The sequence below is a fragment of the Mastomys coucha genome, unplaced genomic scaffold (genome assembly GCF_008632895.1).
Source record: "Mastomys coucha isolate ucsf_1 unplaced genomic scaffold, UCSF_Mcou_1 pScaffold4, whole genome shotgun sequence".
NCBI classification, from domain to species: domain Eukaryota; kingdom Metazoa; phylum Chordata; class Mammalia; order Rodentia; family Muridae; genus Mastomys; species Mastomys coucha.
The window spans coordinates 47,555,625-47,570,228 of NW_022196910.1; the positions used below are offsets into that span (position 1 = coordinate 47,555,625).

The following is a 14,604-nucleotide window of genomic DNA, read 5'->3' on the forward strand; positions in this document are numbered from 1 at the left end:
CGCAGAATGAGAACTAAAGTTTGCTGGGAACACTGGAAATTACACCTGCTTCCTGAAGAAGCCAATGTGCTAAATAACATACAGGCCACCTAGAAAGTAAGACTAGCCAAAAGAAGAGCCAGAGAGGAAACCAGAAAGAGAAAAACATTTTTGAAAAATGATCTCATACATGTTTCCTCTGAATGTTATCAGCATGGTAGGCAACTTCTGAGGGCTCATAACACCTTGAACTCTAGTTACCTAACCCATAAACAAGTCATTTCTTTGTTACTCTTTGAGGGAGAGTGAAGAATCCTTTGATGTGGAAAGAGAAAGAAGGAAGAAGAAAACAAGCTGTAAATTCTGGAGCCAAGTGGTAAGGAGTTATCACAGGTCCCCCAGCCATGGTCTTACAAGGCTTCATCAAGTGAGAAGTCACCAATTCACACCATTCACGAAAAAAAAAAAAAAAACCTGTTTTCATTTTAGCTAGACACTCTTTTCCTGTTAAGCATGGAAATTATATCTCCTCACTCACCCATTTCCTAGGTCTACCTCTTGGCCGTTTTTCTCCAATGGTCTCTGCTTTCTGCAAAATAGAAAAAAAAGAAAAGAAAAGAAAGAAGCCATGTAGTTTCCTTCCTGGCATAATTTACAAGCATGGTACCAAAGAATACATTCTCAGAATGGTCTGGACTGCGGATGAGGTACCAAGAATGTCTTAGCAATCTCTTTCTCTTGTACACTTCATCTCTTGTGCTTTTTGGCGGCTACTGCTTCTTCACTGTTTGCTACATGCGATAAAGAGGTATCTATGCAACCCTTCACCACAAAAGACTCCCGTGGAGTAACCTCCTCTGAAATTCATGAATATGCTTTTGTTAAATCATTTCGCCTTTGTTTCTGATTATACAAAAGAAATATTCCCACATTCCATAATTTATGCAAATTAATGTTTTACAGAACGAACATTCCTTCAGTGGTCAAGACTCCTTTTGCAACCAGTTAGAAAAATTGATACGGACATATTAATTTTAAATAATAAAACAGTTCTCTCTGCATTAATATGGAAAGCAAGCCTGAATGTAAGAAATAATACATAAATGCTTTAATATGAAACAATAAACATCTGCCAACTTCCGAATGACTAATTTCCTGTCCTATGCCCAAAACAACCACCTGTCAATCATTCAGCCTAAAGTATGAGGAGTAATGGAGGGAGGTAAGAAAGGATAGAAAGAGGATGAAAAAAACCAATCACAGAGATTTAAAACACAGCTGCAGAAAAATAATTAATTAAAGATTAGCATTATTAATAATTCCACATTCAACATGAATGACATGAATCCATTTCCTCTTGAGTTTGCTTCATTGCTATACTGCATAGATTTTTTTCCTGGTATTATTTATTTCTATTCTATTCCAATTTTAACATTCATAAGGTAACTAATTAGCCTTAGTCTCCCTCACTCCAATCCCTAAGCATGTCACTACAACCAATGTATACACACACACACAAACACACACACACACACACACACATCTACCTTCTATAAGAAGCACAAGTTTATACTTTTCTGAAAAAAAAAAAAAAAAGCTAAGAACATACTATTGTATAAGAGAAACATCCCAAGACCCCTCAATGCAAAACTAGAGGCAGACTGAGTCAGAATAACTTGTTTTGCAACTTAGTTTTGTTACCTGCATGAATAGCTAGTGGATCTTGATACAGTGATACTAAAATGAGATATTAAGAGCCTGTGGTGACAAGTGAAACCTTCCCCCTTCAAGTTACTGAATAAAAATAGATGAATATAAAGAGGAGAGAATGAGAGGGAGAGAGGGAGAGAGAGAGAGAGAAGGAGAGAAAGAGGGAAAGGCTCTACAGATAGGTAGCTGGCATAGGTATACAGCCATAGGTTAATCCAGGTTCATAATTAGCACAAGCTTCATATGATTATAATGTCATCTCTGATTTAATTAAGCGTGTAAAGTACTCTGGTTTAAGTTAGGTACACATGCTATTTTAATCCTTATAGCAGCCTTCTAACAGAAACATCATTATTTCACTTTGCAGATGAGCAATTAAATCCTAGATGAGTTAGGCCATACATAATGGCCAATGAGTGATGGACCTGAGATTCAAACCCAGCTCTGTTTGACTCCCAAGACTACTGCTACCTTCTTACCAGTGCTCAAGAGGGCTCTGTGGCTAACAGAAATTTCAGTAGCTTTTAGGATCTTTAGCAAACTGTAAGATTTGGTTCTGTCCATTGCATCTGGCTTTGATCAGAATCAATCAAGCATTCCTTTATGGTCAAAGCTAGTGTTCTCATGACCTGTAGTCATGAGAGCATAGATTTTAAGGTAAGTGACCCACAAAAAGCCTTTCCAGATTGTCCCCTGCATGAGTGAAGGGGCCTTACTTCATAACTCTTAGGTGCCAGACCTTTCTCTGACATCCTAGCTTCATGGCTTGTCTCTGGAAGCCTTAACTGGATTTCCTCACCAAAGTAGAGGTAAGCTTAACTTTGAGGGGACACCAATGTACCTGAAGTGCCCACCCCAAACAAGATGCTCAAAAATGTCTTTTCATACCTAACAGGATAGAAAGCTTAAGGCAAAGGTTTCCTTCAAGTTGGTCTGATCCTACAGGCAGTTGAATCAAGGCAAAACTACTCCAGTAGACTGGACTTTGTCTCCTCTAGGAGAAAACTTTGAAGAAATGCCTGGCTGTATACAGTGAGTTGTAAAGGCTCACAGCCCTCCTGGGAGAGAGCCTCATTTGAGCTCATCTTTGGAAGCAGCTTGGAGTCCACAGTTTACCCAGTAATGAATTACAGGAACATGAAACACAGGAAGCCTTTCTCATTTGAACTGGGGTGGTCCTCTGAATGGAGGGAAGGCTGCTATTAACCTTGAAGGTTTCAGGGCTTTATCAAGTATTTCTGTTTAATTCTTACATCCTTAGGGCTCTGATGTGACCTAGCTATATCTGAAATCTACCAAAGAGAAGGAGTTTTTTTAAAAAAAGATCTCCCTACATTTTACAGTCCGAGAAAACAGATCTCTCAAAGAGAGAGAAGGGGGGAGACGAAGCCTCGAAAATAAGATAGGTTTTAAACCACTATGCCATTTACAAAAAGTCCATTGAGAAATAAAATTCATACCATTAACGAAAGGGCACAAGATCACGATTGTCATTCTGACTTGTTAAAGGTAAACTTGCTCCCCTGGTCTTAGAGGCTGGTGTCCCATGTAAACTGAAACCCTCTTCTGAGATGGCATCTAGAAGGAACGCGCTGACTGCTGCTGTGTGGCCCCGATCTGGGAGGCTTGCTTGTTCTTTAAAACCCACATTATGGAAACATTCTGATCCAACCCCACAAAGGCTGCAAAACAAGCTGGGGTTTTAGTTTGTAAACCTGATGAGCTCCACGATGTTTTTCAGATACTGGAAAATCGTGCCTTTAACAGGCTTGTGTATGTATCTTTAATGCTCGCTGGGGCACTTTCTTCCAAAGAAGGCAAACAAAACACTGAGGGTTACTTGTTTTTTAAAGTATCAACATATACAATACTGTAAAGGCGAATATTTACTTTGTTTTCTCAGGGATACATTTTGGTTCTGTACTCCACACACATGTATAATTGAGACATAACTAGTTCTAAGTGTTTTCGGCTGTTATCGAGGGAAAGGGAACAAGTAGGCAGGCTTTCTGCCTTAGAAAGAAAACTAAAATTTCAGACTTACCAGCATCATTACACTGGTACCCACATCCCTCATACCTCAAGGTGATTTCTTCCTTGGCTGCATTCATTATATTCCTTATGCCTTGGTAAAGTGCATAATTCAGAATCCCATCCTAAATTTTAAGTGTTTAGAAGCAAGTCCATGAAAACATGGGACGATACTAAATGGAAGATGTACCTCTTTCTTTAAGAGATGCTGGGTACTCTTAAGCCTGTGGTTATTTCCTTATTTTAAAAAATTAAAACAGAACATTTATCTTGCGAACATCTCCCTTGATTCTGGAAATGGTGATGCAGTTTGCTGCCAATACATTAGAGGCAATATTCACTACCTGTTTGTGAAAGGAAGAAAAAAAGAGGGATGAAGGGAGGGAGGAGGTGGGGGAGATGAGGAAGAGAGACAGATGGGGAGGCAAGAAGCACTCTTGTGTGCGTGTGTGTCTGTGTTGTTTCCCTATTCCCATTAAACCTCAAAAGCTTGGTAAAAAAATTTTTTTTGGTTTTTTGTTTTTTTTGAGACAGGGTTTCTCTGTATAGCCCTGGCTGTCCTGGAACTCACTGTGTAAACCAGGCTGGCCTCAAACTCAGAAATCTGCCTGCCTCTGCCTCCCAAGTGCTGGGATTAAAGGTATTCACCACCACTGCCTGGCTTGGTAAAACTTTAAAGGCATCTCTTGTAACCTTTTCATTTGACAAACTATGAAACATTTGGATAATGGCAATCCCCAAACCTTATGGATTATTTTCGAGCCCATAGTCTCTAAGCATTAATGGCAGAAAACACTTATTTCTCTGCCCTCATGTCTTGGAGACAGCCACACTCGAAGTTTCTCAAACTTTTACTTCAGTCTGGACAGTAGCTAAGGTACTGTATAAATTATCAGAAAATCCTCAGAAATGGAAGGATGAGCTTCAGAGGGGTTTGAACCACTGGACATGTAGCAGTTTACAATTTTGAATCAGGTTTATTGTTTGTGAAGACCACAGTGATCTTCACAGTTGAAATGACCAGTCTATTTGTGAGGGGCCTAGCAAGACTGCAGTATTAAACAGGAACTCAAATGTAATATAACACTACTACTTTTAAACACTGCCCTAACAAAGAGTCCCTACCAAGTCTGTAGGTCTCCAAGAACACTTCTACTCAAGTAGGACAGTCATTCCCTCCCCAGGGTCCTACTTCATGGAGATTCAGTGATGTGGTGGACTTGTACAGGGTAGAACTTGACCCAACCTGATGGCAAGACCAGAAAGGTCTTTTCTTCATAGAGATGGTATTGTATACAAAACAAAATGGCCAGAGGCAAGGTATGAGAAGGAGGAATTTTAAAAAAGAAAAAGAAAGGGAAAAGACCAAGAAAAGAAAATTTTAAAGAGAAGAAAGAAAGCACCTTAGGATAAATGAGTAGTCACAGCCAAATATTTTCAACATTCTTATATTCCTATTAAGCAATGAACGAGAACAGAGGCTGGGAAGCAAGAGCCTAATATGAGTCTCACTTCAGGTCAAGCTTAGACATTTAGATAGCTATTCAATTTTTACCATTCTAAATGCTCTCATTGTATGTTCCCGTTTGGTGAATGTTACCTACGAGCCAGGAATCCCTATTTCAAACCAGTAAGTGTTTGAACACAGAAAGAGAAGTTAAAAAACAAACAAACAAACAAAAAAAAAAAAACAGCTGCATATAAAAGGGGCTTTGTTTTTTTCTTCCTATATTTGTATTCTCATTTTTTTTAAAAAGCTAAACCATGCTTGAACTCCAAAAGTGTATAAAACAAAGATATCTAATCAAAACCTAGAAAGATAAACTCTTTCAGCTTCTTAATAATAATAATAATAATAATAATAATAATAATAATCACTGTAGACCAATATACACTACCACTGAATTCAACTGGACCAATGATTTGGACTAAACATTGAGTAAATTCTCATTTCATCATTTCGATAACCCAGCTCTGTGGTTTCCTAAAGCAAAGTACGACCATTTTTAGTCTTGAAAAGATACAGTTTGCTCACATAATGTAGAAAATCCCATCATGCATTGTGGCTCACACTCCTGTACCTGAGGAATTGTGTGTGTGAGTTCTCCTGCTATTGTTTCTCTCATCTGCTTCCACATACATACACAGTAACATAAAATCCAAAGCCAAAGTCGTAGGAAGAGTTCTGTCCTTCAAAGCTGGAGACTTCCCTACTCTAAACTGACTCACTACCTCTTTTGCCACCAGATAGATAAAATAGCAATGACATAAAGGTTTACAGGAAAGCTAGGGGTGTAGTCCAGTGGTCAAGCACTCTGCTAGCCTGTGCAAGGCTTTCACTTCAGGCACTAAAAGATAAGCAAATAAATAAATGGCAGAATATGCCATTCAAAATTGTCTAATGTGTGAAGCTATACAAGTAAATATAAATCAGTTTAAAAAACATTACTGGCTCTCTGTTCACCCTTTTCTCCCAGTTAACTGAGCACAGTGCTCGGCTAGGACTTTAGCATCTGGGATTCCGAATTTAGTTTCTACCCTTGTGCAGGCTGTGTGGTTCCAAGGTGAACTCTGGAAACAGCAAAAAGTCAGCTCACAAGACAAGGCAGGTTTGAATGACTTAACCAGCATAAAATGTTCCTCGTCACTCTGTCTTTTCTCAAAAAAGAGCTGAAAGGCAATAGAATCCCAAATGGAGCATTCAGTCTCCTTTGCAAAGTGATCTGCTGAGACCCTGAGATAGAGATGGGCCAAAGATACAGGTCAACTGAAGTAATGGGGGGCTCTGGAGGAAAGAGGTAAGAAGGCTGGTAATTTCCAGAGCCATAGAAGTATGGGTCTCCCTTGAATAAACTAACTGGATACAATAACCGTGATGTATCAGGATCTCCCTGATTTGTGTCATGATCTAGGATGGTTTGATGGAGGTGTCATGTGAAATTTACAGCTGCATCAAGGCTTTTTCTTCCCTGGCAAAGTGAAGCTTCCAAAACTGAGTTTACTGTTGAAGTAAGTCAACTCCAAGTATTAAGAGGGCAGAGATAATAGCTGCGCACTCCTTCATTACACCTGCCTTGTGTGTGCTCTGCTGGGGCCCTGAGACTCACACAAGAACTTACCTGCTCATTAAAACACAGAGGGATCACATTAAGTCACACTACTGCTATAGCAACTACAGGCTGGACCTCTATGGTCATCCCCAAGGTCATCTTTGAGCGAATCAGCAAAGGCTGCCTTCAGTCCCTCTCTTCCATGGACTTCAGTGATCTAAAGAAAATCCTCTCTGGGCTGGAGAGATGGCTTAGTGGTTAATAGCACTGACTGCTCTTCCAGAGGTCCTGAATTCAATTCCCAGCAACCACATGGTAGCTCACAACCATCTGCAGTGGGGTCTGATGCCCTCTTCTGATGTGTCTGAAGAGAGCAATGGTGTACTTATACATTAAATAAATAAATTTAGAAAAGAAAAAGAAAAGGAAATCTTGTCCTCACTCAGCAGCTAGCCTCTGAGGTAGATATGAAATGGTGAGTAAGCACCATCTTCCTTCTCTATTCCTAAACTATCTGTCATTAATATTAGTAATAACTTATGGGAAAAAAAATAAAACCAGTCACCTCCAGGAATGCAAATGATGTGGACTCAGTTTACAGAGTACCCAGTTAGCCTCAGGGCTAGTTTCCTTTCTGTCTAAAGATGGAATTAAATGTTTATTCTAAATGTGTTATTCGAAATGTACAGACTTTGCCCAGATGCAGCTTATATTCATTCTGTGCTCTGTTCTCTAGTCTGGCCATTGCACCTCAATGAAAGGGAGGGCCAAGCAAACCTCTGAGCTTATGAACTAGGATTTCCTCATGCCTGAAACCTTTCTGTTGAAGCTCCATTCAACACCCTCAGAAGGGCCTGAATAAGACCGGCTTTGAAGCTTGAAGCTCAGTTTGACCTGTGGCCCAAAGTAGAGATTTTAGTATCAACGCTCCAACATTCTCTCCTGATTAAAAAGGAACAACAAAATTCTAAACACAACCTGAAGGAAATGAAAATACAAAGTATCTCCAGTAAAGCTCAACCACAAGGGGAAACCAGAATGCAAAAGGTTAGGAGATAACTGGTCACCAGTATGTCTGGACCAGAAGACAAATGAACATAAAGATAAAGACACACACTCACATACTTAGACAAACTATTTAGTCCAGAAGTCACCAACCTCTAATTTCTTTTTTATTAAGGTTACATCCAGAGTGGAAGAGTTCCCAGGAATGATTACCATGGACACACAAGGGTTAGCCACGGAATTAATTTTGATGGAAGAATAATTAACATCTCCTCCATACATTCTAAACACAACAAATGGCCATTTTACAAATTTGTTGCTTGTGCAGGTCACACAAAAATCAACTCTATTGACATGTAAAGGATAGCTAATTTGGTAACTGTTTATCCATCTGGTCTTGTAGGATTCTGCATGTACTGTCAAGTTTCTCGATGTTAATTTTCTAATGAGCAATTTTGTTTTCAAATGCCCAAGGCCAGTTGCTCAGTCCAAACATAAACTTAGTTTAAAAAAAAAGTTCCAAACCAGCAAGGACATTTAAACAGCATCCATCAGGACTCCAGTGTACATTATATCTCCCATTATTTGAAGGTTTTGCTCTCAAGTACTTACTAGCTCTGTATGTATGTGTGATGATTCCCAGTGTGTTGAAAAATACTCACTTCATATAGAAGGCTTTCTCCCATGTATTCAGCTTAGTCTAGTAAGGTATTTTCATCTTGCATGTTTTGAACTGCATAACTCTTTTTAAAAAGGTTTTCAGTTCAAAAGAACCATAGTGAAACATGCCCTGTTAGAATACAGTACACAGTTGGTAGTCCTGTGTATAAAGGCATGGGTGCATCTCCAGTAAAAACATTTGGAAGTGAAAAACCTCAATTTTATCCATTCCAGAAATGACTTATCAATGTCCTCAGTCTCATCTTCTCCAAATGAAATGTGATTTACAGAGCTGAAGAAAAATAATAGTCACTTTCTAGGCTAATGGACTTATTCACATTTGTAATATTTATTTTACATTTGTAAAATGTTACAATCTTACATTTTAACATTACTAACATTTGTAACAGAAGTATCTGAAACCATGCTGCCTGGAAGAGTGAAGAATTTCAGAGAACGGTCTTCTATGAGGGTGGGGGCATTCGTATTCTAGCAATTACACAAGTATGTGTATGGACAAGAGAAATTACAGGAAGAGGGCAGCCTAATGGAGCCAGCTGTAGATACTTCTGGCTAAAGTCACTGAAAACCAAACATGCTTGGAAACAGATACACTTTTTCTGTTTGGTGTGGTTATGTTTCTTTATATATTAAACCAGGCACAAGTCTTACCATTCCTTTTGTCCACAATAAATCTTTTAAAGTGAAGAGACCAGGATGAGACCATTCCTACCTATTCATTCAAGTGGAATCGTTACACAGGAACATCAAGAAGATAATCCACCTTCCTTCTTATATTAACTTTCAGATCATGTATTTATGGCAAGTTTTGAAGATGCCTTAACTTATATTGTGATAAGGCATTGTCGGAGTGATCACATCTTATTCTAAATATCTGATGATACCTACCAAGACCCTTCTATACTGCCCCTGAGAACACAGGTAAATAAGTGTCACAAAAACATAACAAAGAATCTTCTGGGTTAAAAAAAAAAAAATCCTATTTTAGTTCATTTATAAATAGAAGAAAGAGAAAGCATTCATATTAGGAATACCATTATTATTATTATTATTATTATTATTATTATTATTATTAATTATGTATTGTTACTTAAGCAACAATGTTATTTAGAGACAACTGAAGGATAATGGTTAAACATTCACTATAAATCTCATCTCTAAAAGGTACTTAATCCAAAAGTTAAAGAAACCTGCTCTTTCAACTCTGTTCAACCCTGTTAAAATAGCCAGAAGTAATAATTACATCCTAACTGGCCTTTCTACATCACTAGTGTCTATAACAGGAATGGACCAACTGAGAAGCATCCCATATAATGTGGTTTGTGCTACCCCTGCCCCCTCAACATAGGAAAATACACACAGGAGATTAATTTCCCCAAAGATGAGCACAGAGTCTTTTTAAACAAATGCTGTATATTTCAGTCTATTGAGAAGGTATGTGGGGATTTATTTCTAATTTTGAACCATTGCTTTCTATTACAACACAAATACTTACAAATAAGATGCAATTTATTCTCAAATTTTTATAACGCCAAAAAGTGACATATAGTCTTCATCCTGTCTCTCTATAGGCATTTACTGTAAGGTAATTCCTCCTTGCTATCACACAAGACCAACATGAAATGATTTTAAAAGTTCAATTTAAAGTCTCTTTTAAAAAAAAATAATTGTCACACTTGATTGGATTCTATCACATTCCCCCACCACCAAAAAAAAATGCATAAAGCAAATATTCATTTTTAAAACTTAAACTTGTCTGAGAGCACAACAGTTTGGGGAAAAGTATGAATCTGACCCAAATAGTATACTTTATCACCACATTTAAAGCTATAAAATTCATGAAACTCTTCTCAGTAACCCATAATTGGATTTCTTTTTAATTAGCATCTATTTGGCAAGTACTTAACATCAACAGGGGGATAGCTTCTAGTCAGCGGGTAAATAAGCAATGAATAAATTAATCTCAATTATTTTTCCCCCAGAGGAAACTGCAGGAATATCACCACCTGTCAAAATCTCTAGCTTTGATTTATTCTCAACTCGTTCACCATGGGTGTAAATATCAACAATATCATTTCCACCCTCCCCTCTAATCCCACCTATCCCTTTCCCCATTCTCCCCTACCCCTTAAAGGTTTATACTATTTGATGGCTTTTTGTTTGCTAAAACACTGTCTCTTCAAGAAGCTTTTAAGCTAAGCCTCAGCACAGGAGGTTAAGACCCAGCTAACAAATACAGGAGAAAATGTCTTGGGTTACCCAGCTAAAACCAACCCCCCCCCCCCTTAGATTGGAGATTTAGAACGGGAAAGTTCCATGGAAGTCATTGATAACACTGGAAGAGCTTGACATGAAAAGTCTCACCTTCTGGGCTGCTTTAGAGGGACTCTTGTTTTTGCTGCCTTTGGGTCTTCCTCTGGGTCTCTTAGGAGAGGGCTCACAGGTTGGCTCCTGATTGTAAAGCAGAAAGAGAAGCTGTTGTGGCTCGACTGGCTGGGAGTTAATGGGTTAGCGCATAGTAGGATGATGGAGGTACAGCCTTGACAAAAGGGGACTTAGAGCCCGTAGTTGGAACCCCAGCGTTCAAGGAGGAAGCTACTTGACATGTGAAAACTGGATTATATCTCAAAACCAAAGGGATGTCAAACCCCAGGGAAAGTTGCACGTTCTAAAAAAGCATATGTTTTTAAAGGTACAAAGTAGAGTCTACAGGGCTATGCCCTCGGCAACTCACAGAAATAATAAACATTTTATATGACTGCCACTTCGTATTTCAAACAACAAAAATAGTCATAAATAGCTGGAAAGATAGAAGACAAAAAGAAAAAAAAAGCGTGGCCTGCAGTCACCTCCATGTGTCTGTGTTCCAGGTGGTTTGGGATTCAACCCACACATTCTGAGTGAAATATTGGAGCGATTATCCGAACTCTTCAGCTCAGAATAATTCCACACTCTCTAAAATTTCCAAATAATTATGGTAAATCTGAGGTGGGAGGTTTTGCTTGAATTATCTAGATAATTGCTTCAATTCTCTACTTCCTTTTGGAGAGACGGGCACGGTCTCCAGTCGAAATTTAAATATCTTTTTACAAAAATAAACATGTTGTCCTCAAAACTTTTTTATTTAAAAAAACTCTTGGGCGGAGGGGGTGGGCTGGAAAGAAAAATGGGGTAGTGGGGAGAAAAATCTAAGTAGCTGGAAAGAGAAATTGAAACAGCCACAAGGTCACCAGGTATATTAACGTCTTACTTTATTGGGTGCTAGGCTAAGTAGCCAATACTCAAGCAGTTAAGAAAATGCGATAGATTCGCGGGGGACGCTGAACGTCTCTTCGGTGAATCATCTACTCTTGTTCCATTCAGATTGGGTGCTTAAATGAGACTAATTACAACTGAGGAGCGTTCTCAATGGAAGTTCGTAAGCTAGGGAGCGGGGGAGGGGGAGAGCGGAGGGGAGTGCTTAGAAACTTCCATCGGATACTAGCGCCAGTGGGCACTTAGAGCAAACACATCGGAAACACATTTTTCTTTGTGAACTCGGCCTCAACTCAAAGGTAAAAACTCCCAGGCACCTCCGGATCCCATTGCGTTTGCCTTTAGACTTTGGGGGAGGGGTGCGATTAGTAAAATTCAGAAAACCTGGGTGGCTGGTGTGAAGCAAGAGGGTAGAGCGGAGACTTCCTGGGAGGTGTAAAACAGAATCCAAATGCACTGTAAAGTGTCGCTAAGGGCAGAGCGGGAAAACTCGGAGGCCTATAGATTAGTTTGTTTCCTTTGATGATTTCCAAAAGGTACACTCCTCGTTTTTCTAAAATACACCAGCAAACATTCTTCGATTTCCGACCTAGCTCTTCTGGGACAATTTAGGACTTTAGAATTATTTTCTAATCCGCCTATTGGCCCGAGGGAAGCGATTTAAAGCAAAAGAAGAAATGAGAAGTTTTTGGATTTTTTGTTTGTTTTGTTTTGTTTTTGTTTGTCTTTTCTTTTTTTAAAGGCCGGGAAGGGAGTTAAACTGTTCTCAATAGACGCGTCCCTAAGATTGGAAATTGCTGCGGACGCCCCAACCCCCGCCTGCCCGCCCGCCCCGGGCCCTGGGCGCTGCGCACAGCTCTGCAATAGCTGGCTGCACGCTTAATTGGTTGCATCCGCAGACAAAACCCTCCATTCCGCGGGGTCCTGGGTGCCCCTCGACCGTCCCTTCCCAGCCCCCAGCCACTCGCCCAAGAGGACGCTAAAACTTGGGCTGCTCAGAGGCGCGGGATCAAGGAGCCAAAGGGAGACCCGGCTCCTGGCCGGGAAGCGACCCTGGCTACCGTGCACTTTCCTTCCCAAGCTCCCTGGGCGAAGCGCGTTTCCCGGGCCCGCGGGGGGCCTGGGATCCCCCGGGCTCCTTTCCCCGCTAGCCCGGGCGGCTGCAGCAGCTCGGCGGGCATTTAAAGATCCTCCGGAGGCAGTCGGCTACGCACGCGTTCTTTGTCGGGAGGGCGCGAGCCTTGGGCCATGGAGTATGGGGAGGGCACCGAGGGGGCGGCCGCCGCGCACCAGCCTCCAGCGGGAAGGCGGCCCGGAGAAGCTGGGGAAGCCGCGGGTCTCAGAGCCTCGGACTCGCCGAGTCCTTAGCCTCCTGAACGCCCCAGTTCACCCGTCGCCAAAGCGACTGACAAAGCGACGCTTTTAATCTGCGGGACTCCAGAGGCTCGCTGTCCCCCCCACCCACCCACCCCTAGCCACGCCGCGCCGCTCCGGTGCTGCGCACAATAGCGAAAAGTCCGGGTTCACGCCTCGCGCGACCCCACCTCCCGCCCCGGTGGCTGCGGCGAGCCGCGGGACTCCCAGCTCCCGGAGCCGTGGGGCGCGGGGACCCGGGGAGACTGCGCCGCGCACTCGCCAGGGGGACTCGATCTCCCGCCCACCTCCACCCGGGTGGCCGGCGGGCTAGCTTGCGCCGCCGTGGCCGCTGAGCTCCCGCGCTCCGGTCGCCCGGCGTGTCGCGGGGCCCCGGGGGCAGAGGCGTCGCGGGTGGGCTGAGTGGCCCCTCCGCGCCGGCGTACTGACTTGCTGCTGCTTCCTGGGTCGGCCGCGTCCTCGCTTCTGTGGCGCCGGGGCGGCAGGTTGTCCCTGGGCTGATGTGGACGGCTGCCCGGCGCCCTCACCGCGTGCGCTCATCCTGCCTCCTGCCGCCGCTACCGCTGCCTCCGCCTGTACCGCCGCTGCAGCCGCTTGGCCTCCGCCGCCCCGGATCCGCCCAGCACCTTTTGGAAGACGGGATGGAGAGAGCTGGAGAGGGCAGGAGCGGCGAGAGAGGGCGAGCTGGAGTGCGCCGGGAGCTGCTGCTGCTTAGGCTGCCGCCGCTGCCACCATCAACACCGGACGTCCAGCGGCTGCCAAAAAGAGAGAGGGGAGGAGGAAGAGAGGAGGAGGAGGAGGGAAGGAGGAGGCGCTGCGGGCGGTGGGTGGTGGAGGTGGAGGTGGAGGTAGCGAGAGGAGGCGGGAAGCGAGGGAGAGGCAGAGTTGGAGGCGGAGAGGGTTCCTCTCTCCGCTAAGGCTCTGGAGTTGCGGGTACTGGGACGCTCGGCAGCGGCTTGGAAAGGGAAGAGACTTGGAGTGAATTGTGTCCCTTGAAATATTAGGCGGGGAAAGAATTCCTCCTCCTCTCCCCCACCCCAGAGGGGGAAAGAGAGGGAGCGGGAGGGAGGGAAAGAAGGAGGGAAGGAGAGACAGAGACGCAGAGAGGGACAGAGACAGAAACACACACACACAGAAGATAGACAGGGAGACAGAGACAAAGAGAGACAGAACGGGACAGAGACAGAGACTGACTTGTGAGGTCAGAAAGCAAGGAGAGAGTGGAAGGTTCTGCCAAGATCCGGTAGGGCGCCTAGCTCAGCTCTAGCAACGAACGGAGCAGTGGGTGGCACCGCGCCTCCTCGGGTGGCGGGGTCAGGCGGCGGCGGCGGTGGCGGCGGCGGCGGCGGCGGCGGCACCGCCGAGACTCAGGGACAAGCTGCTGGCCTCTGCGTTCTGTACCCGGAGCCCAAATTTTGCCCGGGCTGCAAGTTTTCAGAGTACCTGCCCGGGATTCAAGAGGGATGAGAGCGTGTGTGTGTGTGTGTGTGTGTGTGTGTGTATACACGCGTGCTCACAC

General features: G+C 43.1%; 1 protein-coding gene across 4 annotated transcripts in view; it reads right to left on the reverse strand.

The window, feature by feature from the left end:
* Hmga2 (high mobility group AT-hook 2) overlaps positions 1-14,587 on the reverse strand; it is a 117,306-nt gene extending 102,719 nt beyond the window's left edge. For all 4 annotated transcript variants that reach the window (XM_031349673.1, XM_031349672.1, XM_031349676.1 and 1 more), the window contains exons 1-3: positions 13,515-14,587; positions 10,821-10,907; positions 518-568 (exon numbers count right to left, since the gene is read on the reverse strand). In XM_031349673.1, the coding sequence (XP_031205533.1) occupies positions 518-568; positions 10,821-10,907; positions 13,515-13,625 (249 nt within the window). In that variant the 5' untranslated portion in view covers positions 13,626-14,587. The remainder of the gene's footprint in view (positions 1-517; positions 569-10,820; positions 10,908-13,514) is intronic.
* Between the last annotated feature and the right edge of the window lie 17 nt (positions 14,588-14,604).